This window comes from Tenrec ecaudatus, chromosome 2, assembly GCF_050624435.1.
Source record: "Tenrec ecaudatus isolate mTenEca1 chromosome 2, mTenEca1.hap1, whole genome shotgun sequence".
NCBI classification, from domain to species: Eukaryota; Metazoa; Chordata; class Mammalia; order Afrosoricida; family Tenrecidae; genus Tenrec; species Tenrec ecaudatus.
In genome coordinates, this window is record NC_134531.1 from 75,295,202 (window position 1) to 75,313,352 (window position 18,151).

The 18,151-nt window shown below is 50.2% G+C and overlaps 1 protein-coding gene across 1 annotated transcript in view; it reads right to left on the reverse strand.

Moving 5' to 3' along the window:
* Nucleotides 1-18,151, reverse strand: part of LHFPL2 (LHFPL tetraspan subfamily member 2) — a 193,897-nt gene that overhangs the window by 21,275 nt on the left and 154,471 nt on the right. The window contains exon 3 of the mRNA XM_075541206.1: nt 1,325-2,005. Within this exon, the coding sequence (XP_075397321.1) occupies nt 1,325-1,757 (433 nt within the window). The 5' untranslated portion in view covers nt 1,758-2,005. The remainder of the gene's footprint in view (nt 1-1,324; nt 2,006-18,151) is intronic.

The following is an 18,151-nucleotide window of genomic DNA, read 5'->3' on the forward strand; positions in this document are numbered from 1 at the left end:
TTATTATTTTCTGCTTTCTTTTCTATTGAACCTTTTTATCTGCCTTATCTGTTTTTTGTTTTTTAATGGTTTTTTTCTGTATATGAAATCTAGGATAGGCAAATCTATAGAGACTAGAAGGGGGTTTGATGGTTCCTGGGGGTTTGGCAGGGGGGGCTGGGGGAAACAGGGAACTAATAAAGATGAGAACAAGGATGAAGAAAATGTCCCAAAACGGATGGTGGTGATGACTGTAAAACTCCTCCTGATATGACTGAAACCACTGAATTGCACGATATATGAATTATTTGCCAATGAAACTTTTGGCGGGATAGTGAAAAAATTATTTGAATCAAGATAAACAGATACTCTGTTGTGTGTGTGACAGTTATAGAGATATGGAGAAACAAAATAATTTCTATGATCTATGATGATGGCAACATATGTAAAAATGTGCTTGACACAATGTATGTATGTATGTATGTATGTATGTATGTATGTATGTATGTATGTATGGCTTGTGATAAGAGCTGTAAGAGCCCCCAGTAAAATGATTTTAAAAAAATTTCTGTTGCTAGTATAGAATGCTTTGAATGAAGATGTTCTCTCTTTCTCTCTCTCTCTTATATATATACACACACACACACACACACACACACACACACGCGCGCGCGCGCGCGCACAAACATGGATTTCTGTTGCCATGAACAAGCCCCCTGAATCAAGGCGTAGAGTTGGTTCACGACCCAAGTCTGGAGCGCACACTAAGTTAGGAGAACGGCAGCCTTGCGGCCGCTCGCAGCCGGCCTTCCTCCGGCTCGGGTTCCCGCTCCCGCTCCCTTCCCCGGGACTTCTAATGAGCTCATTGCTGAGAGTCACCCGGAAAAGGGAAGGATCTCCTTGCAGTTTCGGGTGGGAGAGAGTACAGAAGATGCGTCAGCACCCAGGGAGACGGTTTCAACCAGGGGGCCCCCAGTGGGGACGCGCGGAGCGCAGCGCGTGGACCTTCCTGCTCCGCGGGGTCCCTCCGTGGGGAAGGCGCAGGCGTGGGAAGCACGCTTTTAACTTTATGGGGAAAGCCCACATATAAAGTAAAGGACATTCAGTACCCAAACTGACCACTTCAAGCCCCAAGAAACAGCCAGTCCAGAGAACAGGACGGCGGGAGACCGGAAAAGCACGAGACCTCTTCTCCCGGGTAGGGGCGAGACACTCTCCCGGGAAGCGGGGTCCCGAATCCCGTCGTCTGGGGGGGCACTTTGACAAAAGCAGCGCCCCCCCCCAAAGCAGCCTGCGGGCCGGCTGCGGGCGGCGTCCCCCCAACCCGTGCGCGCCGCGCACTCACCTGCGATCCCTTGCAAGAGCCCGCAGACGTTGAAGATGCTCTTCTTCAAGATGCTCTGCACGCACATGGTGAAGACGGACACCAAGGCCACGGTGCACAGGATGAAGATGCCCAGCGCCAGGAAGATAGCGGCCGCCTGCCAGAAGCCGCTGGCGATCTCGCCGAAGCTCTCGGCGTAGGGCCCGCACAGCGTCTCCCGCTGCAAGTGCTGCACGCCGGGGTTGCGGATGCAGCGGGCATAGATGCCCAGGGTGGGGTGGTAGGGCTCTCCGGAGCCGCCCGTCTGGTTGTCGGGCTCTGCGGGGCTGCGGGTCGCCTTGGCTTTCCCGATGAGCCAATCGGCGCTCATGAAGGCAATGAGTTCAGCAAACGCCACCACAATACTCAGGAGGGTCCAGAGCATGGAGCGGCAGGTGACAATGACATGACACATGTTGAGGTTCCAGGCGGAGTCGGGACGCCGCGGGCTTGGTCGGAGGAGCAGGAAGGGCGCCCCGCGGCTCGGCCGGCCTCAGAGGAGGAAGTTGGCCGCGCCGATCATCCGCTCGCTCAGCCCCGGGGCGGCTCGGGCTTGCTCCGTCGGGCGCCGCGGTCTCCAGCAGGCCGGCGGGCGGGCGGTCAGCGCGCAGACTGCCACATGGCGGCGTGGCTTCCCCGGCTGGCCCGGCCCGCGGCGCTCACCTTGGGGAGGGAGAGGAGGAGGAGGGCGGTTAGCCGCGAGCGCAGGCCCCGCCCAGCTTGGAGGGCTGCAGCCCAAGCGTCTCACTCTCCGGGCTGGTCCCGCGGCCCGGAGACTCCCCTGCCCCAGATGCCCCCGGGTCTCCCTCAACCCGGAGCCTGCTCCGGTCGCAGGCAAAGTTGACCCTCCCCCCCCAGCCCCCCTTCCACCAAATCCTGGTCCCCGGCCAAGGTCCCTGCTGTGCCTGAGGCATTAGCAAATGCTTTTCTTTGTTTCCAATGCTCCCTCGCACACATTGGGGAACTCGCGTGGCGGTTAAGTTTATCTCTAAGGAACAGGCAGAGAGCCGGTGACCATTCTGGCTCGCATCTCCGCGCACCCAAACTGCTGCCCTCGCAGGGTACCCAGTCCCATCACCTCTTACTTAAAAACAACCCCCACCAGCCCCCCCCCAAACAACCTCAAAGCCCCCAAAAACACCACCTTTGAGTTGATTCTGACTCCTAGAGCCCCTATAAGGCAGGGTAGAACTGTCCCCCTGTGGGTATCCAAGACTGTTCAAGGGAGTAGAAAGCCACCTTCCTCCAGCAGAATGGCTGGTGGATTGGAACTGCTGACCTTGTGGTTAGCAGCCCAGTAGGTAACCCACTACCTCCCCCCACCCCCACCCCCACCCCCACCAGGGCTGCTTCAAACAGCTAGAGAGGGCTATAGAAGATGGGGATTTTTTTCGTAGTTTGTAAGACTCAACTTAAAACACACCTCACTGCCACTGAGTTGATTCTGATGCATCAAGACTAGATCGGACAGAGTGTAACTGCCCTGCGGGTTTCAGAGACTACCTCCTTAGGGGGGAGAGAGCCCCATCTTCCTCCCTGGATTCTTTAGTGCTCTGTAAGCAAAGGTCTGAAACATTTGCACCTAGATAACCTGGACATTACCTGTTATTACCTGGACATTATAACCAGCAAGACACCAAACACCTGTGGGCACTTACTGGCTTCTTACGTAAATGCAAATACAAAGGCAAGCAACCCCTTGATAAATAATAAAACAGTGCTACCCCTAACTCATCCATTGCTCAAAAGGTTATTTTTAGACCAACGGCATTAACTAAAAAAAAAGTCAAGGGAGAGTTCTTAGCTTACTCACTTGGGGGAAATTATTCAAAACCCAGCATTAACAGCCGTTAACTGTCATTACAACTGAGTTGACTTGTTGACAACAGAAATTTGTCTGGAAGAATGCACCCCTTGAATTGTCCCAATTCGTCACCATGTGCCTCTGTCCCCCAGCTTCGACTCACCCCAGGCCTGGAACTCAACTTGCGCATTGTTTCTGATTTCACAGAGGATGCATTCTGTTCCCAGGGACAAATGACTTCATCGCCAGAGGACTCGCTCACAGCCCAAACCGCCCGCAGAGAAGCCTGCTCCCTGAACAGGCCACCAGGACCATCAGGCAGAGTGAACAGACGGGCACATGGCTCTCTTCTGAAGGACGAGGTCTTAGTAGCGCAGGTTACCAAATGAACTGCAGAGAACCAACCCCCTGGAATGCTGGGAGCAGGCGTGGCGCAGTGGGTTATCTGGGTAGCAGGAGATGGGGAAGTAAGGAAGCCCAATGGCAAAGCCTCGCTTGCCTGTCTCTATCCTCGACATCGGATGGCTGCCAGCTGGGTGGCCGGCCAGTTGCCTCCAATTAAGACTTGACTCTCTTTACGCCTCATCAGGCAGGGTCTATCTCAGAAGCCTCACATCGCTCTAGTATGCAAGATGATATTAAAGAGAATTAGCAGGCATAAAACTAAGGCACAGGGTGTTGTGTGTGCGTGTGTGTGCTGTAAAGGAGAGACGGGGTGTGCTGCTACCTGAGAGTTGGATTCCAAATCCACCCATGTGGATCTCTAACATCTCTGAGCCCCACCTGCCTCTCTCCCCCATGGGGCTAGTTCTCCTACCCCTTGACATCAGCGTACGGCTGTAAGGAATAAGCAAGAAGCTGTTAAAGTGTCCAGCACAGTGACCAGTAGAGTAAGAGCGCAGTGTGAACTCTTTTCCCTCACCTAAATGATGCTGGCTGGATAACAATTTACACCATGCAGGTGATCAGCAGTAGATAGTAGAGACCTGGTCATTACATACACAAGATTCAGTTCAAGCTCTTCAGGGACAGGTGGATCTTGTCTCAAAGCTTCCCTGGTGGCTTCAAGGGCAGGGTTCTGGTCTTACTTCTGGTCTTCCCACTGCCTAGCTTAGCTGCCAACTCAACTGGTGAAAAGAAATTTTCATTAGGCCAGAAAGCTCTTTCTCACTCACTCACTCAACCTCCCCTCCAATTTTGTTGTGAGAAGTCTTTTGGGAAAGAAGTGATCCATTCGGAAAAGCTGTGGAGGGGATTGCTCAGACTGACCGTGGTCATTCTGAAGGAGACAATGGAGTGCAGTGACCTCTGGGAGGCCCCAGAGATTACACCTGCCCACCAGGCTCACACACTCTGAACCCACAAGTGGAGAGCCGAGTCCACTAGACAGCTATAAACGCCCGGTCTATCTGCAATCTCCTTCTCACACACACATGGGTTTTTTAAAGTCTGTGGGAAAGTGGAATTAAAATAATACAAATTTCCCATGAACTTTTCAGAACCTCTTCGTATATGCAAGGAAACATTCCATTCTCTACAAACCCTTTTGAAGGCCCTTCCCTCCTTTTCTGTGTGTACCAAAACATTTGCCTCTAAAACAGTTTTTACACATCCAATTCAGTGACATTCAGTATGTTCCTCAGTGACATTCAGTATGTTCCATCTCTTGACATTTCCAAAATTTCCCATCAGCCCTGACAGAAATGAAGTGTCCTAACAGAGTCTCTAAGCAGTGTCTCCCTTTCCTCCTCCATTCTGCCAACCAAGTCTGGTTTCTTCCCGAAACCCCCACATCCAAAGCCATCCAGTCAATCTCAACTCCCGCCAGTGACTGAGCGGTACAAAGGATTCAAACTTTATTGCTAACCTCTGGGCAGTCTGTACCCAGGAGCCCCATGAAATGTCTTGGCACCTATCTCTGTAAAGACTGTAGCTAAGAAAGCCCCACGGAGGTCTATTCTCTAACACCTGGGACCCCCATGAGTTTATTTCTATATATTTTCCTATGCTAGATATTTCATAAAAGGGGGCTCATGCAATGAAGGGGTCCCAAAGTTTGTGAAACTATTCCATGCCATTGTGTTCTCATTCCATACTCCCCTCATCTGGGTTCCACACAACAGAAAATCATACAAAATCAAGACGGAATACAAATGGCCCAACAGCAATGATGCATCCAGACTTTTTAATGGCAACATAAAACTTCTATTTATTTTTGTCCTCTTTAAGAACCTGAAGGCTCTGCTGCCATTTCTCAGGCGATTACTCGCTGCAGGGATAAGCCAAGTGCCCCAGCCCTGGCCAGCATGCACTGCTGACGTGGGTGAGCAGTTAGACTGCAGGTCGGATGGGAAAGGATATGAACCTTCAGGAGGAAGAAGATGGGACACCTGTGCTTAGTCACTGTAGCCTGGAACTCACCAAAGGGCTAAACTGCAGGCAGGACTATGCAGCTGGTAGTGCCCTGGCAGTGTGGTGGATTATGCCTTGGACTGCTAAGCACAAAGTCAGCAGTTCAAAATCACCAGCTACTCTGTGGGGTAAAGATGAGGCTTTCTACTCCTGTAGAGAGTTATAGACACTGACACCCACAGAGGCAGCTCTACTCAGTCCTAGCAAGTTGCAAGGAGTTGTTGTTTTAAATTTAGGGGCCCATGAACTAGAATTCGATCGTCCCATCCTTTGCACCACATTTCCATGTCCACACCAGCGTGGCTTGCGTGAGGCTGTTGGCCATCTCTGTTTTGACAGGGAGGTGAGATGTTTTGGTCTCTGCCCCCCAAGTTCATGAATTGCTACTAAAGAAGGAAGAGTCACTGTGAGCAAGGAAACTCCAAGGCAAGTCCTCAGGTTCTGAGGGCAAGGAAACCCCCTGAAAGACACAAGACCGGTCCAGAATGCTTTGTGGTCTGTATGGAGTCACATTTTGGCCATGTGCACCTGCAAAGGGAAAGGCAGGTACTTGCTAAGACAACACCTGCATCCAGTGGACAGTCACCCTCACCAACTGCAGGACACCAGCAGAGCGGCTCAAGGGGAGCACTGGTTCCTGCGGACAGCAAGTCTCACTGCTGCGAAGCTCACTACTAAAGCGTAGTGGTAACACAGTGGTGGTTGCTAACTATAAGGCCAGTGGTTCAAATCCACTAGTTGCTCAGGCAGGGGGACAAGAAAAAGAGGCGTTCTGCTCTGGTAAAGACATATAGCCTTGGAAACCCTGAGCTAGTCTACTCTGTCCTTCACTTAACCCACACCCTACCGTCTAGTCGATTTGATGCATCGTGACCTGGTAGGAGAAAGCAGAGTGCCCTTGTGGGTTTCCCAAGCGGGCATCTTATGAGAACACAAAGCCGCCTCTTTTTTCCAAGGAGCAGCTGGTAGTTTTGAATTGCTGACCTTGTGGTTAGTAATCCAACTCGTGACCCACTTGTAACCCCATGGCTCTGCCTTCTAGAGACCACCTTGATGGCAGCGGGGTTTGGTGGGCTGGACGACGGCAGCGAATGGTGTCACACACACAGCCCTGCTACAGCAGGAACAACTAACAATAAATTGTGAGATGAGCCACTGGTAGTGAAGTACGCCAGATGGGCGAGGGAGAGGGTTCCAGAGTACACCTGCATACATACATACAGAGGTACGGCAGTGGATATTCTACATACATATTTGTAAATGTTGCACCCACCTGTAATATATACTACAGAACACGTAGAGGCACTGTTATAGAAACTGCTTAGACTTCAGGACTGATCCATACCCTTGGGGGTCATCTAGGTCAATTGGCAAAAAACAAAACAAAAAAGCCCCCACAAAAACAAACTCACTGCCACCAAGTCCATGGTGACGAATGGGGATCCTAGAGGACAGGGTAGAACTGCCCCAAATGGGTTTCCAAAACTGGAACTCTTTATGAGAGTAGAAAGCCTCGTCTTTCTCTCACAGGTCAACTGGCAAGACACAGGTAATAGAGAGAAGGCCACTGTAGCCGGTGAGGAGTCCCTGGGGCCACACAAGTTTGAGTGGCCATCAAGAGGCAAGTCTTGGTCTCTTCCTGTGGGAACACAGGAGAATGAAGGGGAACGAAGACTCAATGAAGCAATTAATCCAAAGGATGAAAGGCCCACAGGAGTCACAGCGTCCTCGAACCGGAGATCAGAAGAATTACGTGGTCCCTGCTACCTCCGCCACGTCCCCTCCCCAAGACAACACAAGGCAACCCTGGTGAGAATGGGTTCCAGAAAATGTCGGGCAAAATTCAAAGCAGAAAAAGAGCAAGGCCAGACTCGCTGGTTCCACAGAGATTCCAGGAACTCCTGAGACGATGACTCTGAGATAACCTGCTAACTTGATATTGAAGATACGCCCTGGGGCCACATTTCAGGCAAAGAATAGGACGCTACACCAAAGAACCCGGAGACTATACAGCTCTGTGAGACCAAAAGGGCAACCTTTACCCAAACTTAAGGTGAAATGAGAGATAGGGACAGGGGCAATGTTTGAGTAGAACTGGGGACCTCCTCCCCACCTACGAATTTGCTCTGTTAACATTCACCAAAAGTACAATATAATGTGAAATCACAAACTAAGGTGCCCTGGTGCTAACCACAAGGTCAGCAGTTCAAACCCAGCAGGGAGAAAGAAGAGACTGTCTACTCTTTTAAAGATTTAAATTCTCAGAAAACCCAAGGGGTAGTTCTAACCTGCTCTACAGGGTTGCTATGAGTTGGAATCAACTTTCTGGCAGGGAGTTTGGATTGGCTTGGTTTATTATTGGTTGGCTACTCTTCATTAAAAGCCATGACTTGGCGCTCCATCTAATTCCTGATGCTCGGGGATCATCTGGACAACCGTGGGGCTTCTGTTAAAATGACAGCACGGGTGTCACAAAGGTTTAGAGTGAAGCCGACTAGCACATCATTTAAAAGAGGAAGCCCGCTACAGAGGCCCACAGGAACGACACAGTGAGAACACAGAGGCGGGCATTTTTATAGCCGGTGGTCAGTGCGAGGCAGTGCTCCAGACTTGCTCCACGGGCCTCCCTGCTCACACAGGGTGAGGCCACTGAGCAGAGCTGCACTGCTGTGCGTAACCTAGGTCAGGAGGGCGCTGCCTTTGGCCACTTCCTCTGGTCCGTGGGGCATGTGACCCACGCTGCCCAGGGCCCGTTGGCTGGAAGATTAAAAACCCGGGGCAAAGTTCCCACTTGCCAAGCAAGGGAGGGAAATGGAAACGACTTCAATCGGAAGTTCCTCACACAGCGCTACGTGCCTCCATTACAAGAGCAAGAAACTCAGGGAACGAGGCTACGAGGCTTGCTTGCCACCCCCTCCCCCGCTCTCTGTGTCAGCTTTATCATGACATAGTTCCAGCACAGAGGTGAGCTGCAAAGAGCAATGAGCTTCCCCTCATATAGCCAACACCCAGATTCAACATGGTACCATCTTGCACATTGTTTCCACCTGTCTATTGCTGGGAGCCCTCGGGGCACAATGGTCAGTGCCAGGCTGCAACCAAAGGGTTGCTGGTGCTCTGTGGGAGAAAGGTGTGGCGGTCGGCTTTCAGAAAGGTTTACACACTTAGAAATCCTATGGGGCAGTTCTGTTCTATGGGTCAGAATACATTGGATTGACTTGATGGCAGTAGGTTGGTTTGTTTGGGGATCGATAGTAAAATCAAGGAAGCCCTGGTGACTGCTAACCAGAAGGTGAGTGGTTCGAACCCACCAGTCAGTCAATGGTAGACAGATGAGGTTATCTGCTGCTGTAAAGATTTACTCTTTCAGAAACCCTATGTAGGGTTGCTATGAGTTGGAATCAACTCGATGGTAGTGTGTTTGGATTTTGGTTTTGTACCATAAAATCGATCAAACTCGCAAACTAGATGCACTATTAATTACTGATGGTTTGGAAACAAAGGAGAAGGATCACTAGCTAAAAATGTTTTGGGGAATAGAAATAACATTGGTGACTACATGATAGAATTTTGCAAGACCAACAACCAATTCATTCTCCAAACTCACAGCCATACAATCGATTAGGACTTATAGTGACCCCACAGGACAGTGTAGAACGGTCCCTTGGGGTTTTGGAGGCTTTAAATCTTTAGAAGAGTCGACATCTTTCCCCCAAGGAGCAATTGCTGGGTTTGAACGGATGACGTTTTGATTCCCAGATCAATGTGTAACACACTATGCCACCAGATCTCCCAACCAATGAACTAAAAACACCTATTTCAATACCATAAGTGATGACTCCACAAAAGGACCTTGCCAGATAGATACACGGGAATCAATTTGACGACACCTCTGGAAGAAATGATGGGCGAGTTTGGAACAGTTCATCGTATGCAAGTTCAGGTGGAGGGTGACGAAAATGAAAACAAGTCCATGCGAGACAGGATGCGACCTCTTAACCTTCGAGAGCTTCTCAAGGATCGAGCGGATGCATTCAACACTAATTCCTGACGACCAGGTGGACGGCATCAAGGATCATTCATGGAGAAAGCAAGAGGTCATGGAGAGATAGGAAAGAAAAGAACTAAGTGAATGTCAGAAGCGACCCCGCAGTTTGCTCTTGAATGAGGGAAAAACGACAACGTTCAAGAGTTGAACAGAAAATCTCAGAGGGTGGCTGGAGAAGACAAAATCAAATATTATAATGGATGGATGGATGGATGGAATGTGGTAAGAGTTGTACGAGCCCCCAATAAAATGATTTAAAAAAAGAAAACTTCAAATATTATAATGACGTGCATTTCTCAAACTGAAAGAACTGAAGAAAAACTTCAAGCATCAGGTTGTAATGATGAAGGGCTCAGTGGGCAAAATCCTGAATACTGAAGGAAGCATCGCAAGGAGACAGAAGGGAGCCAAAGTTCAGGAGAGTTAAAAAAGGAGGGGAATGGAAACCAAGGCAGGGAGGAAGGGGATTGCAGTGCATTCGCAAAATAGCATGAACTGGTCAAAGTAAAACTGCTGATCTGCTCTGTAAGTCTTTACCCATTGGACAATATAAAGTTTTTTATTAAAAAAGAAAAACCTACTTTTATCAATTAGGATAATTACAACCAACTGGAGCTTGGAATTCACTTTTGTGAATTTTTGCAGAAGTTAATTAAAAAACACTGTGGTCCAGCGCTGAGAAGCTTCAACCATCACTGGATCCACAAGACTTTCTACCCACTGTCCTGTGTCATCCTGCATTCGGTGTCGTTGCATGTGTTTCATGAGTCTGAAGATCAGTTAACAGATTGGTATCGAACATAATGGCTAATATTGGAACTGGACTGAGCTGAAATGTTTTCTCAGTATACAATTGCTCTTTTATATAAAACTCTCTTATAAAACAACAACAACAACAAAAACACTGTGGTAAACCAAAGGGACCCACCAGAAATTCAAGAGGGATTCAGAGGAGTTCACAGAACAAGAGATATCAATACTGATATCAGATGGAACTTGACTGAAAGCAGGAACTTACCTGTGTTTTATTCTCTATGAAAAGACATTCAATTATGTGGATCTTAACAAATTATGGATGACATAACAAAGAATGGGGATTCCAGAAAAGCTCATGTGGACTCTGTTCATAGACCAGGAGGCAGTTGTTTAGACAGGATCCAGGGCCACTAAGGGGTTAAGCATCTAGGAAGGTGTGCGGCGGGGCTGTATTCTCTCACCATACGTACTCAATCTGTATAAGGAACAAACAATCTGAGAAGTGGAATTGTTTTTAAAAGAAGGCAGCAGCAGGATTGGAGGAAGAGTCCTCAACAAGCTGTGATGTACAAGTGGCATTATTTTGCTTGCTGAAAGTGAGGAAGACTTGAAGCACTTACTGATGAAGAGCAAAGATGGTGCCCTTTAGCATGTGTTACAACTCAGTGTAAAGAAAACAAACATCCTCACAACTAGACAAATAGGCAACATCATTATAAACAAACAGAAAAATGTTGATGTCATCAGGGATTTTATTTTACTTGGATCTAGTCCACACCCTTGAAAGCACTGGGCAAGAAATCAAACGACATATGCATTTGGGCAAATCCACGTACCAGGGAAAGTCACACGTGTAGCTCTTTGGGTTCCAAAGTGATTGGCTAACACAGAACACTGAACAAGGCACGGCGGACACAGTCCCACGAACACGCAACCACACGTCTCTCCCTGGACCATTTGAAGAGGAGCTGTCATTGTCTTGGCATTTCCCCCTAGATATATTTGCACTAACCTCCTAAAAATCAGAGTCATTTGGCTCTGTGACCCAATGAAATAAAGTCCAAGAAAACCGTTGCTAACTGCAAGGCTGGCAGCTGGCAACTACTAGGCGCTCTGCAGGAGAAAGGTAGGGCTTTCCACTCCCGTAAAGAGTTAGCGTCTCGGCGACTCGTGGGGGCAGATCTACCCTGTCCTACAGGGTCGCTATGAGTCCGAATGGACCCACTGGCAGTGAGTGAGGTAGGGCAGAGGTAGAACGCATGTTCTTTTTCACTCCAAAAGTTGGAAATACCTTCTAGAATGCTGCTTCTGAAGAGTGTGGTCCTTGGACTACCCCCACCTCCTAGAAGAGCGCACAGGCCCCCTGTTCCAAAGGCACTGCATCACGGTTGCAAGAGAATCGGTACCCAGGCAAGCCTGAGAGCCGGTCAGGAGGAGAACACTCCCCCGCTAGGCAGGCCCGCCCTGTGCAGTTCTGTGTGCTGGAGATGGGGGAAGGCTGAGGAGCGAGGGACAGAGCGAGCCAGTGGCCAAACCACCTGTCCTCAGCCCAGCCCTCAGAATCACAAGTGGTCCTGTCCCCAGCTGTTCCATCAGCTCACGTGTTGTCCCCCAACCCTCACACGCCGAGGCAGCTTCCAGCCCTGAAAGGCTAGCGTGGGCGCAGGGAGCCCAGCATGTTGTAGGACACCCATCCTTTTTCTTTCTTAAATCCGTTACCAAAATCAATTCTGAAAACTCTCCCTTCCCCGGGCCACCCTGCGCAAACACATTCAGATGACAGAAACACAGACATCTTGATTTTATTTAAGAGAAGGCTCCAATGGACTTAGCACCACCTTGTTTGCATTACTGTCTAACCAGGCTCAGCATCCTGTTTCTTCTTCCTCGGTGAGAAGAACACTCCACCTCCATCCCGTCGATGACTCCAGAGCACTGGTTTCCGCTAGGGGTGACTGTGCCTGCCAGGGGACAGTTGGAAATACATGGAGAAGTTTGGGGTCGTCTCACTTTTGAGGAAGAAGCTGCTGTGGGCATCCGGTAGGTAGAGCCCAAGGCTGCTATTGGCTCTCACAAGGCACAGAGCAGCCTCAGTAACAACATGCTCCTGCCCCAAATACTGCTCCTGCCAGGGCTGAAGGGACTCTTTCCTGGTGATGTCACAGTTTGAACCTACCCGGGAAGATTTACAAAGGGGACAGTTCTACCCTGTCCTATAGGGTCTTTATGCGTCAGAATCAGCTGGATGGTAGGGTGTGGGTGGGTAGGAGGGGGTTGAGAAATCCTTTTCTGGAAGTTTCTCACAGAAACCGCTTTGAAATTTGTAGGTGCATTTTAAATTTTATTTATAAAATTTTTACAATTAAAAGGGCACTAGAATATGAATATGTTGTGTTCTCTATATGTGATACTATTTACCAAACTAAGTACATTTTTGGTTGTTTTCTTTGAATATATATATAAGTATTGGTCCGCATTAGTCCATATGCCCATAACAATAATCGGAAGGAGCTGTCAGCTGCCAGAGTGGGCATACTCAGGAGCACTGCCCTGAGCCTGCTTCCCCTCCCCCTTTATTTTATTGGGGGTTCTGACCGCTGTTATAATGTCCCATACATCAATTGTATCAAGCATATTTATACATATGTCGCCATCATCATTGCCAAGTGGCAAACAGCTTTTCTTCCCTCCCCTCCCGCCTGCATCCTTGGTGATTATACATCGTTGTGGTTCGAGTCTCAGGAAGATTCTCTGGAGCACAGACCGCACTGAGCTTCGCTTGCAGCGATATTTGGTCTTTGAACGGACAAATGGACTGCCAGTTTGTAAGAGTGGGGATTTACCTGCAGTTCACTTTTTTGTTCTTAAACCATTTTATTGACGCTTCATCCACATATCATACAGTTCAGTACTTCCGTCATATCAAGAAGGGTTGAACAATCTTTACAGTTCACGTTTTTACCTCTACCTAAGGGCCACGGATTTGCTCCTGTCCTTTCCGTCCCTTGAATTTCCCTCCACCAGAGATGGGCTGGCCATTTAGGCCACACTCAGGTGGCCTTGGCCACTCTAAGTGGGAAGGACTCTTAAGGAAAGTAAGAAGTGTGCTCAAGTTACGCTGAGACAGTCCAATGGCAACCTGGCCCCAGCAAGACTCTCTTCTGCAAGAAGCTTCCCTGCTGCATGGGGTGGAGGAGGCAGAGTCTCTAGCCTGTTTCAGGCACCTGGGCCCTCCTCCAGAGTAGTGTGGATGCCACTTTTTGGCATTTAGAACAAGTCTCTCTTTTAGGGCATGGGAGCACTCAGGGAGCACTCTAAGCGGCTGCTCGCCATCAGGCTTGGTCTCTCACCAGCTAGATTCCCATATTTCTCCCCCAAGGCCCACTCACTCCAACTCCTCTCAGAGCCAATCATCTTGCTTTCTGAGCCCCGTCTCCAGAGGGGTCATTTTCACGTTTCTAATCCCGAGGCTTCAGCAGCCCTGGACACCAGGGCCACTTGTTTGGGTCCATCGTCTAAATGACCCATTCTGGGAGACTCTTGAAGTCCACTTAGACATTTCAGAACATTTTCTTCTATTTCTATCTATCAATGTCATCATCTCAAAACCTGTAGGAAGCAAGTCCTTTCTTCGGGCCTTCCTGCTTCTGTCTCTCAGTCAGAAGGGACCGAAGACACACGCTCCTAAGGCAGATGCTGGTAGCTCGTTCAGCCCTGGTCCACTCAGCCAGGGGCGACATGCACTGGGCCTGGAGGCGCAGTGAGGTCAAGGGTAGTTAGGCACATTTATATGGAATGAGGCCTTGAGCTTTAAGAGTTGCCTTTGCATCTTGCTGATATACATCATTTTAAGCAAGCAGTGTGGTTTACAAGGTTACCATGAGCTGGATGGTATTAGCCCAAATACAAGTCTTACAGTGGGTTGATCTCCTTTGGCTTTTCGGGATCACTAGAAAGCAGGGTCGCTTTGAGTCGGAACGTCTCAACAGCAAGTAACAAGAAAGTAGCTAGCGTGAAGGGGTGGGAGGTAAAGAACGTAGACGGACGTATGCATAAGGATCAGGATCACAGTTCCCCGCTGTCCTAAAAGCCGGGGGTGAAAGTTGAGGGGTGGGACACCTAATGCTCTCTGTTCAATTAACTCAACTCTGAGAATAAATCACCCTCAGAGAATAAGCGCCTGGCTCGCCTAAGTGGACAGCTGGGCAGCCAGCCTCTCCCAGCACCGGCGAAGCAAGCAGTGCTCATTCTCACAGCAACTGGAGGCTCTTTCATGCCTTTTGTCCAGAGGCAGAAAGAGCCATTTCTTGTTTGTAAGAGGGGACGCCATCGGCCAGGTTCCCTTCCAGTGGCTCAGGAAACGCGAGCATGGTAAGTGGCGAGGGTCATGCCAGCTGCCCTTTCCGAGTCCCTCGCAGAAACCCAGAGAACACTAGAGTCAAGCCCATCAAGGGTCCCTTCTTGGCTGGGGGCTGTGGGAAAGCTCCCGTGGAAGACCGCCCTGCGGTCTAAACTACTCTCACTCCTCTGGAAACCTTCTCGTGACAGTGACCCCAATCTTGCCCATCCGATGGAGAAGTGACAGGTGGGCAAGTCTAGGAGCTGGTGCTTGGCCCTCCATCTCGCTTCCTGTTCCCTGCCAAGAGATCAGAAAAATAACCGAGCAGCGGGGCAGAAACTGGCAGTCCCAAAGAGAAGACTCTGTCAGCTCAAGAGAACGCCTGTGATAACGGAGGTCTGCGTGCGCTGCCCTCGCCTGAACGCCCTATGTGACGCATCAGGCTTCCGGACTCTGCCTGTGGCCGCTGCTCCATGTGAGGGCATGCTTTGCTAGACTAATGGACCAGCTTCCAGGAGTAAGTCATGCCCAACGTTAATCGAGGGTGTGAACCAAGTCACACCATTTGTTTCCTCGGGGGTAAGGTCTGCTGAAAGACAAAACTCACATCTCTGTCAGTCATTCCTCTGGGTATAAGATCCAGTCTTAGGGCCGTTGGAAGAACAGAGATCTCTGTCTGAAGGGGTGGAAGCCAAGACCAAGGGCATCAGACACTGCAGCACAGGGACATGGGACAGAGCAGAGCGGAGGAGCCTGGTGGAGACCTGAGGGCGGACAGAGGGCCAGCGCTGAGACTAATGGGCCTGGGAAACAAGAGTGCCAGGTCCTGGGACAACCAAGGGACCACGTGGCCGAGAGGCTGAGGACCTGAGAGAGACTTGGCTGCTGGCTGAGCAGAGGTCTGCTCTCGACCCAAGCTTGTATCCTTATGGCTGACTAATCCTGACTTGTGATCATCTATTAATGTCCCTAATAACTCCCCCTAATCGTGAGTTTTCTCTGTGGCCGCTGCAATGATTGACTGAGCCCCCGTAGAAGTAGGGTAGTGGGAGGGGCGGTTGGTGGCAGAGCAGGTAAAGAAGGGATGGAGGGCGAAAGCAGGCCTGATCGATGCTTGTGGGCAACAGTGAAGCCACGGGAGTTCAGATAGGGCCTCCCTCCACGCCGTTTATTGCGTTTTCATTTAGGAAGCGTTTCCTTCTGAGTTGAGGAAACCTTTAAGAAAACAGCGGTATGGTATTTTGTAAACTCATTTGCAATAGACAGATATATGAATCTAGGCATAGCTACAGATGGTTAAAAAAATGGCCCGAAAGCTTTTCTTTCCTCGCACCTCAGCTGGCCCTGGCAACATGACTGGCAGGAAAAAGGGGAGCGGTGACATTCAAGTGAGGCCTGACAGCTACGGGTCCAAGCAGCCACTAAGGAGGTGACAGGGTGGAAAAAGAAGGGCGGCAGCAGCCTTCTTCTTCTCCAGGGGCCAAGGGGACACTTTGGCAGCAAGAACCTCAGGAGGGGGCTTCCTGGCCTGCCAACCCAGGAGCTTCCTGAAGGGTCTGGGGCAGGAGCAGCTCAGCGGAGCAGCCACGCTGCAGGGGAGCCAACAAGCAGAGCTACTGGCCTTCATCAGGTTTGCTTGCCAGCCTATCAGCAATTACCCACTGAAAGATTTTATCAGCGACCTCGCTGGCTGCCCGTCTGTAAGGAGCCAAGAGCCCCATTTGGGCCACCCCCAGGCAGCAAGGCAGTGCTAGTTACTGCTCCCCGAAACCAACGAGCACAACTCAACTTGCGCTAGCTTGATGGCGGTGCCCACTCTCCCACCAATACGACTTCAGCGGTCGCGGGATTGTAAGTCTTTCGGATGATTCAGCGTGAAGGGCGAAGGTCTTTCTTTAACGTAGGCCACACGGAACTGTTCAAACGCACCTGTGTCTGATTATGCCCTCACGCCAGCAACTTTTGTATCATTTAAATCTTTTATAGTTAGATACAATTGGCCAGGTTTTTAAATGTACGATCGAGGGACATTAATTACATTCATAATGTTGGACAAACAGCACTGCTATTTATTTCCAAAAACTTTCAGCGCCCTCAATGGAAACTTGGTGCCTATTAAAGAGTAACTTTCCCATCCCCCAAGCTAGCCTCCCCAACCCCCACTCCCGTCCTCAAACAAAACAGACAAACTCATCACAGTGACCGCGTGGGACAGGGTAGAACTGGGCCTGTGAGTTTCTGAGACTGCAACTGTTTACAGGAGTAGAAAGCCCCAACTTTCTCCCACAGAGGGTGGTTTTGAACTGCTGACCTTTCGGATTGCAGCCCAACACATAACCACTACCCCACCAGGACTCCGTTTCTGGTACCCTCTGGTCTACTTTCTTTCTCCATTGGCTTATTCTGGTCTCGTAGCGGCTCGTTCATTTCACTTAGCATGTTTTCAAGCTGCAGCCGCTCACAGCATGCATCAGATTCATCCTTTCTTCTGACTAATATTCCACTGCATTTACGCACCACCTGTCTTTACCCATTCATCTTCTGAGGGGCCTCCGGCTTGTTTCTGCCTTTTGATTCTTGCGACCACTGGTGCCCCAGTACCTGTTGCCACTTCTCCAGGTTCGGGCCTTGGAGGGGACTTGCTGGCTTCCCAGGGTAACTCTCTGGCTAACTCCTGGAGCGCGGCTGTCTTTTTTCACAACTCAAGTACAGCGGGCAGCCCAAAGGTCGCAATCCCTGTCATGGTATCTTTGTCCGGGCCGATTCCATGCTGACACGCGCACAGCCAACATCGGTGCGAGTGAGATTGTAAAGATCAGCTGCGTCTTCCCAATATGAACATCGCCTACATGAGACATGGGCCCCAGGCTGAGGGGGGGTTGCGAAGGCAGCCGGGCTTTCGTGTACTGAGCCCACAGCCAGGGAAGGGCAGGAGGGTTCAAGGTGGGTGCCCACAAACGGGCTTTCTCTCACTTTCCTCAAGCAACAAGCCCTTTCCTTTCCGTTCCTTGGGGTCCCTCTCACACCTGGTTGTTACCAGGAGCCATGGAGACGCTTCTGACTCACAGCGACCCTGACCTGGGGGACCGAGCAGAGCTGCCCCGTGGGGCTCCTTGGCCGGCACCTGTAGGGGTCAGATCGGCAGGACTGGCCTACAGAGTTGCTGGGTGGGCTTGAATGGCCAGCTGGCCTGTTAGCGGCCATGGGTTTAAACACCGCACCCGGCAGGCTTCCTCTTTTCACACAGGAGACCCATGAGCTAACACGTGGCTAGGAATACGGCCCCCCACACGTGAAATGTTACATATGTTTCAACATGGGAGACAAACCGCAGCAAAAGCTGCGTAAATGCTGGTCACATGAGACCCATCTCCTCAGGGTTTTCCCACTTTTCCTAATGAGAATGCCAAATTCAAAACCTGAGAGGGGGGTTTCACTTCCTCCATTTGT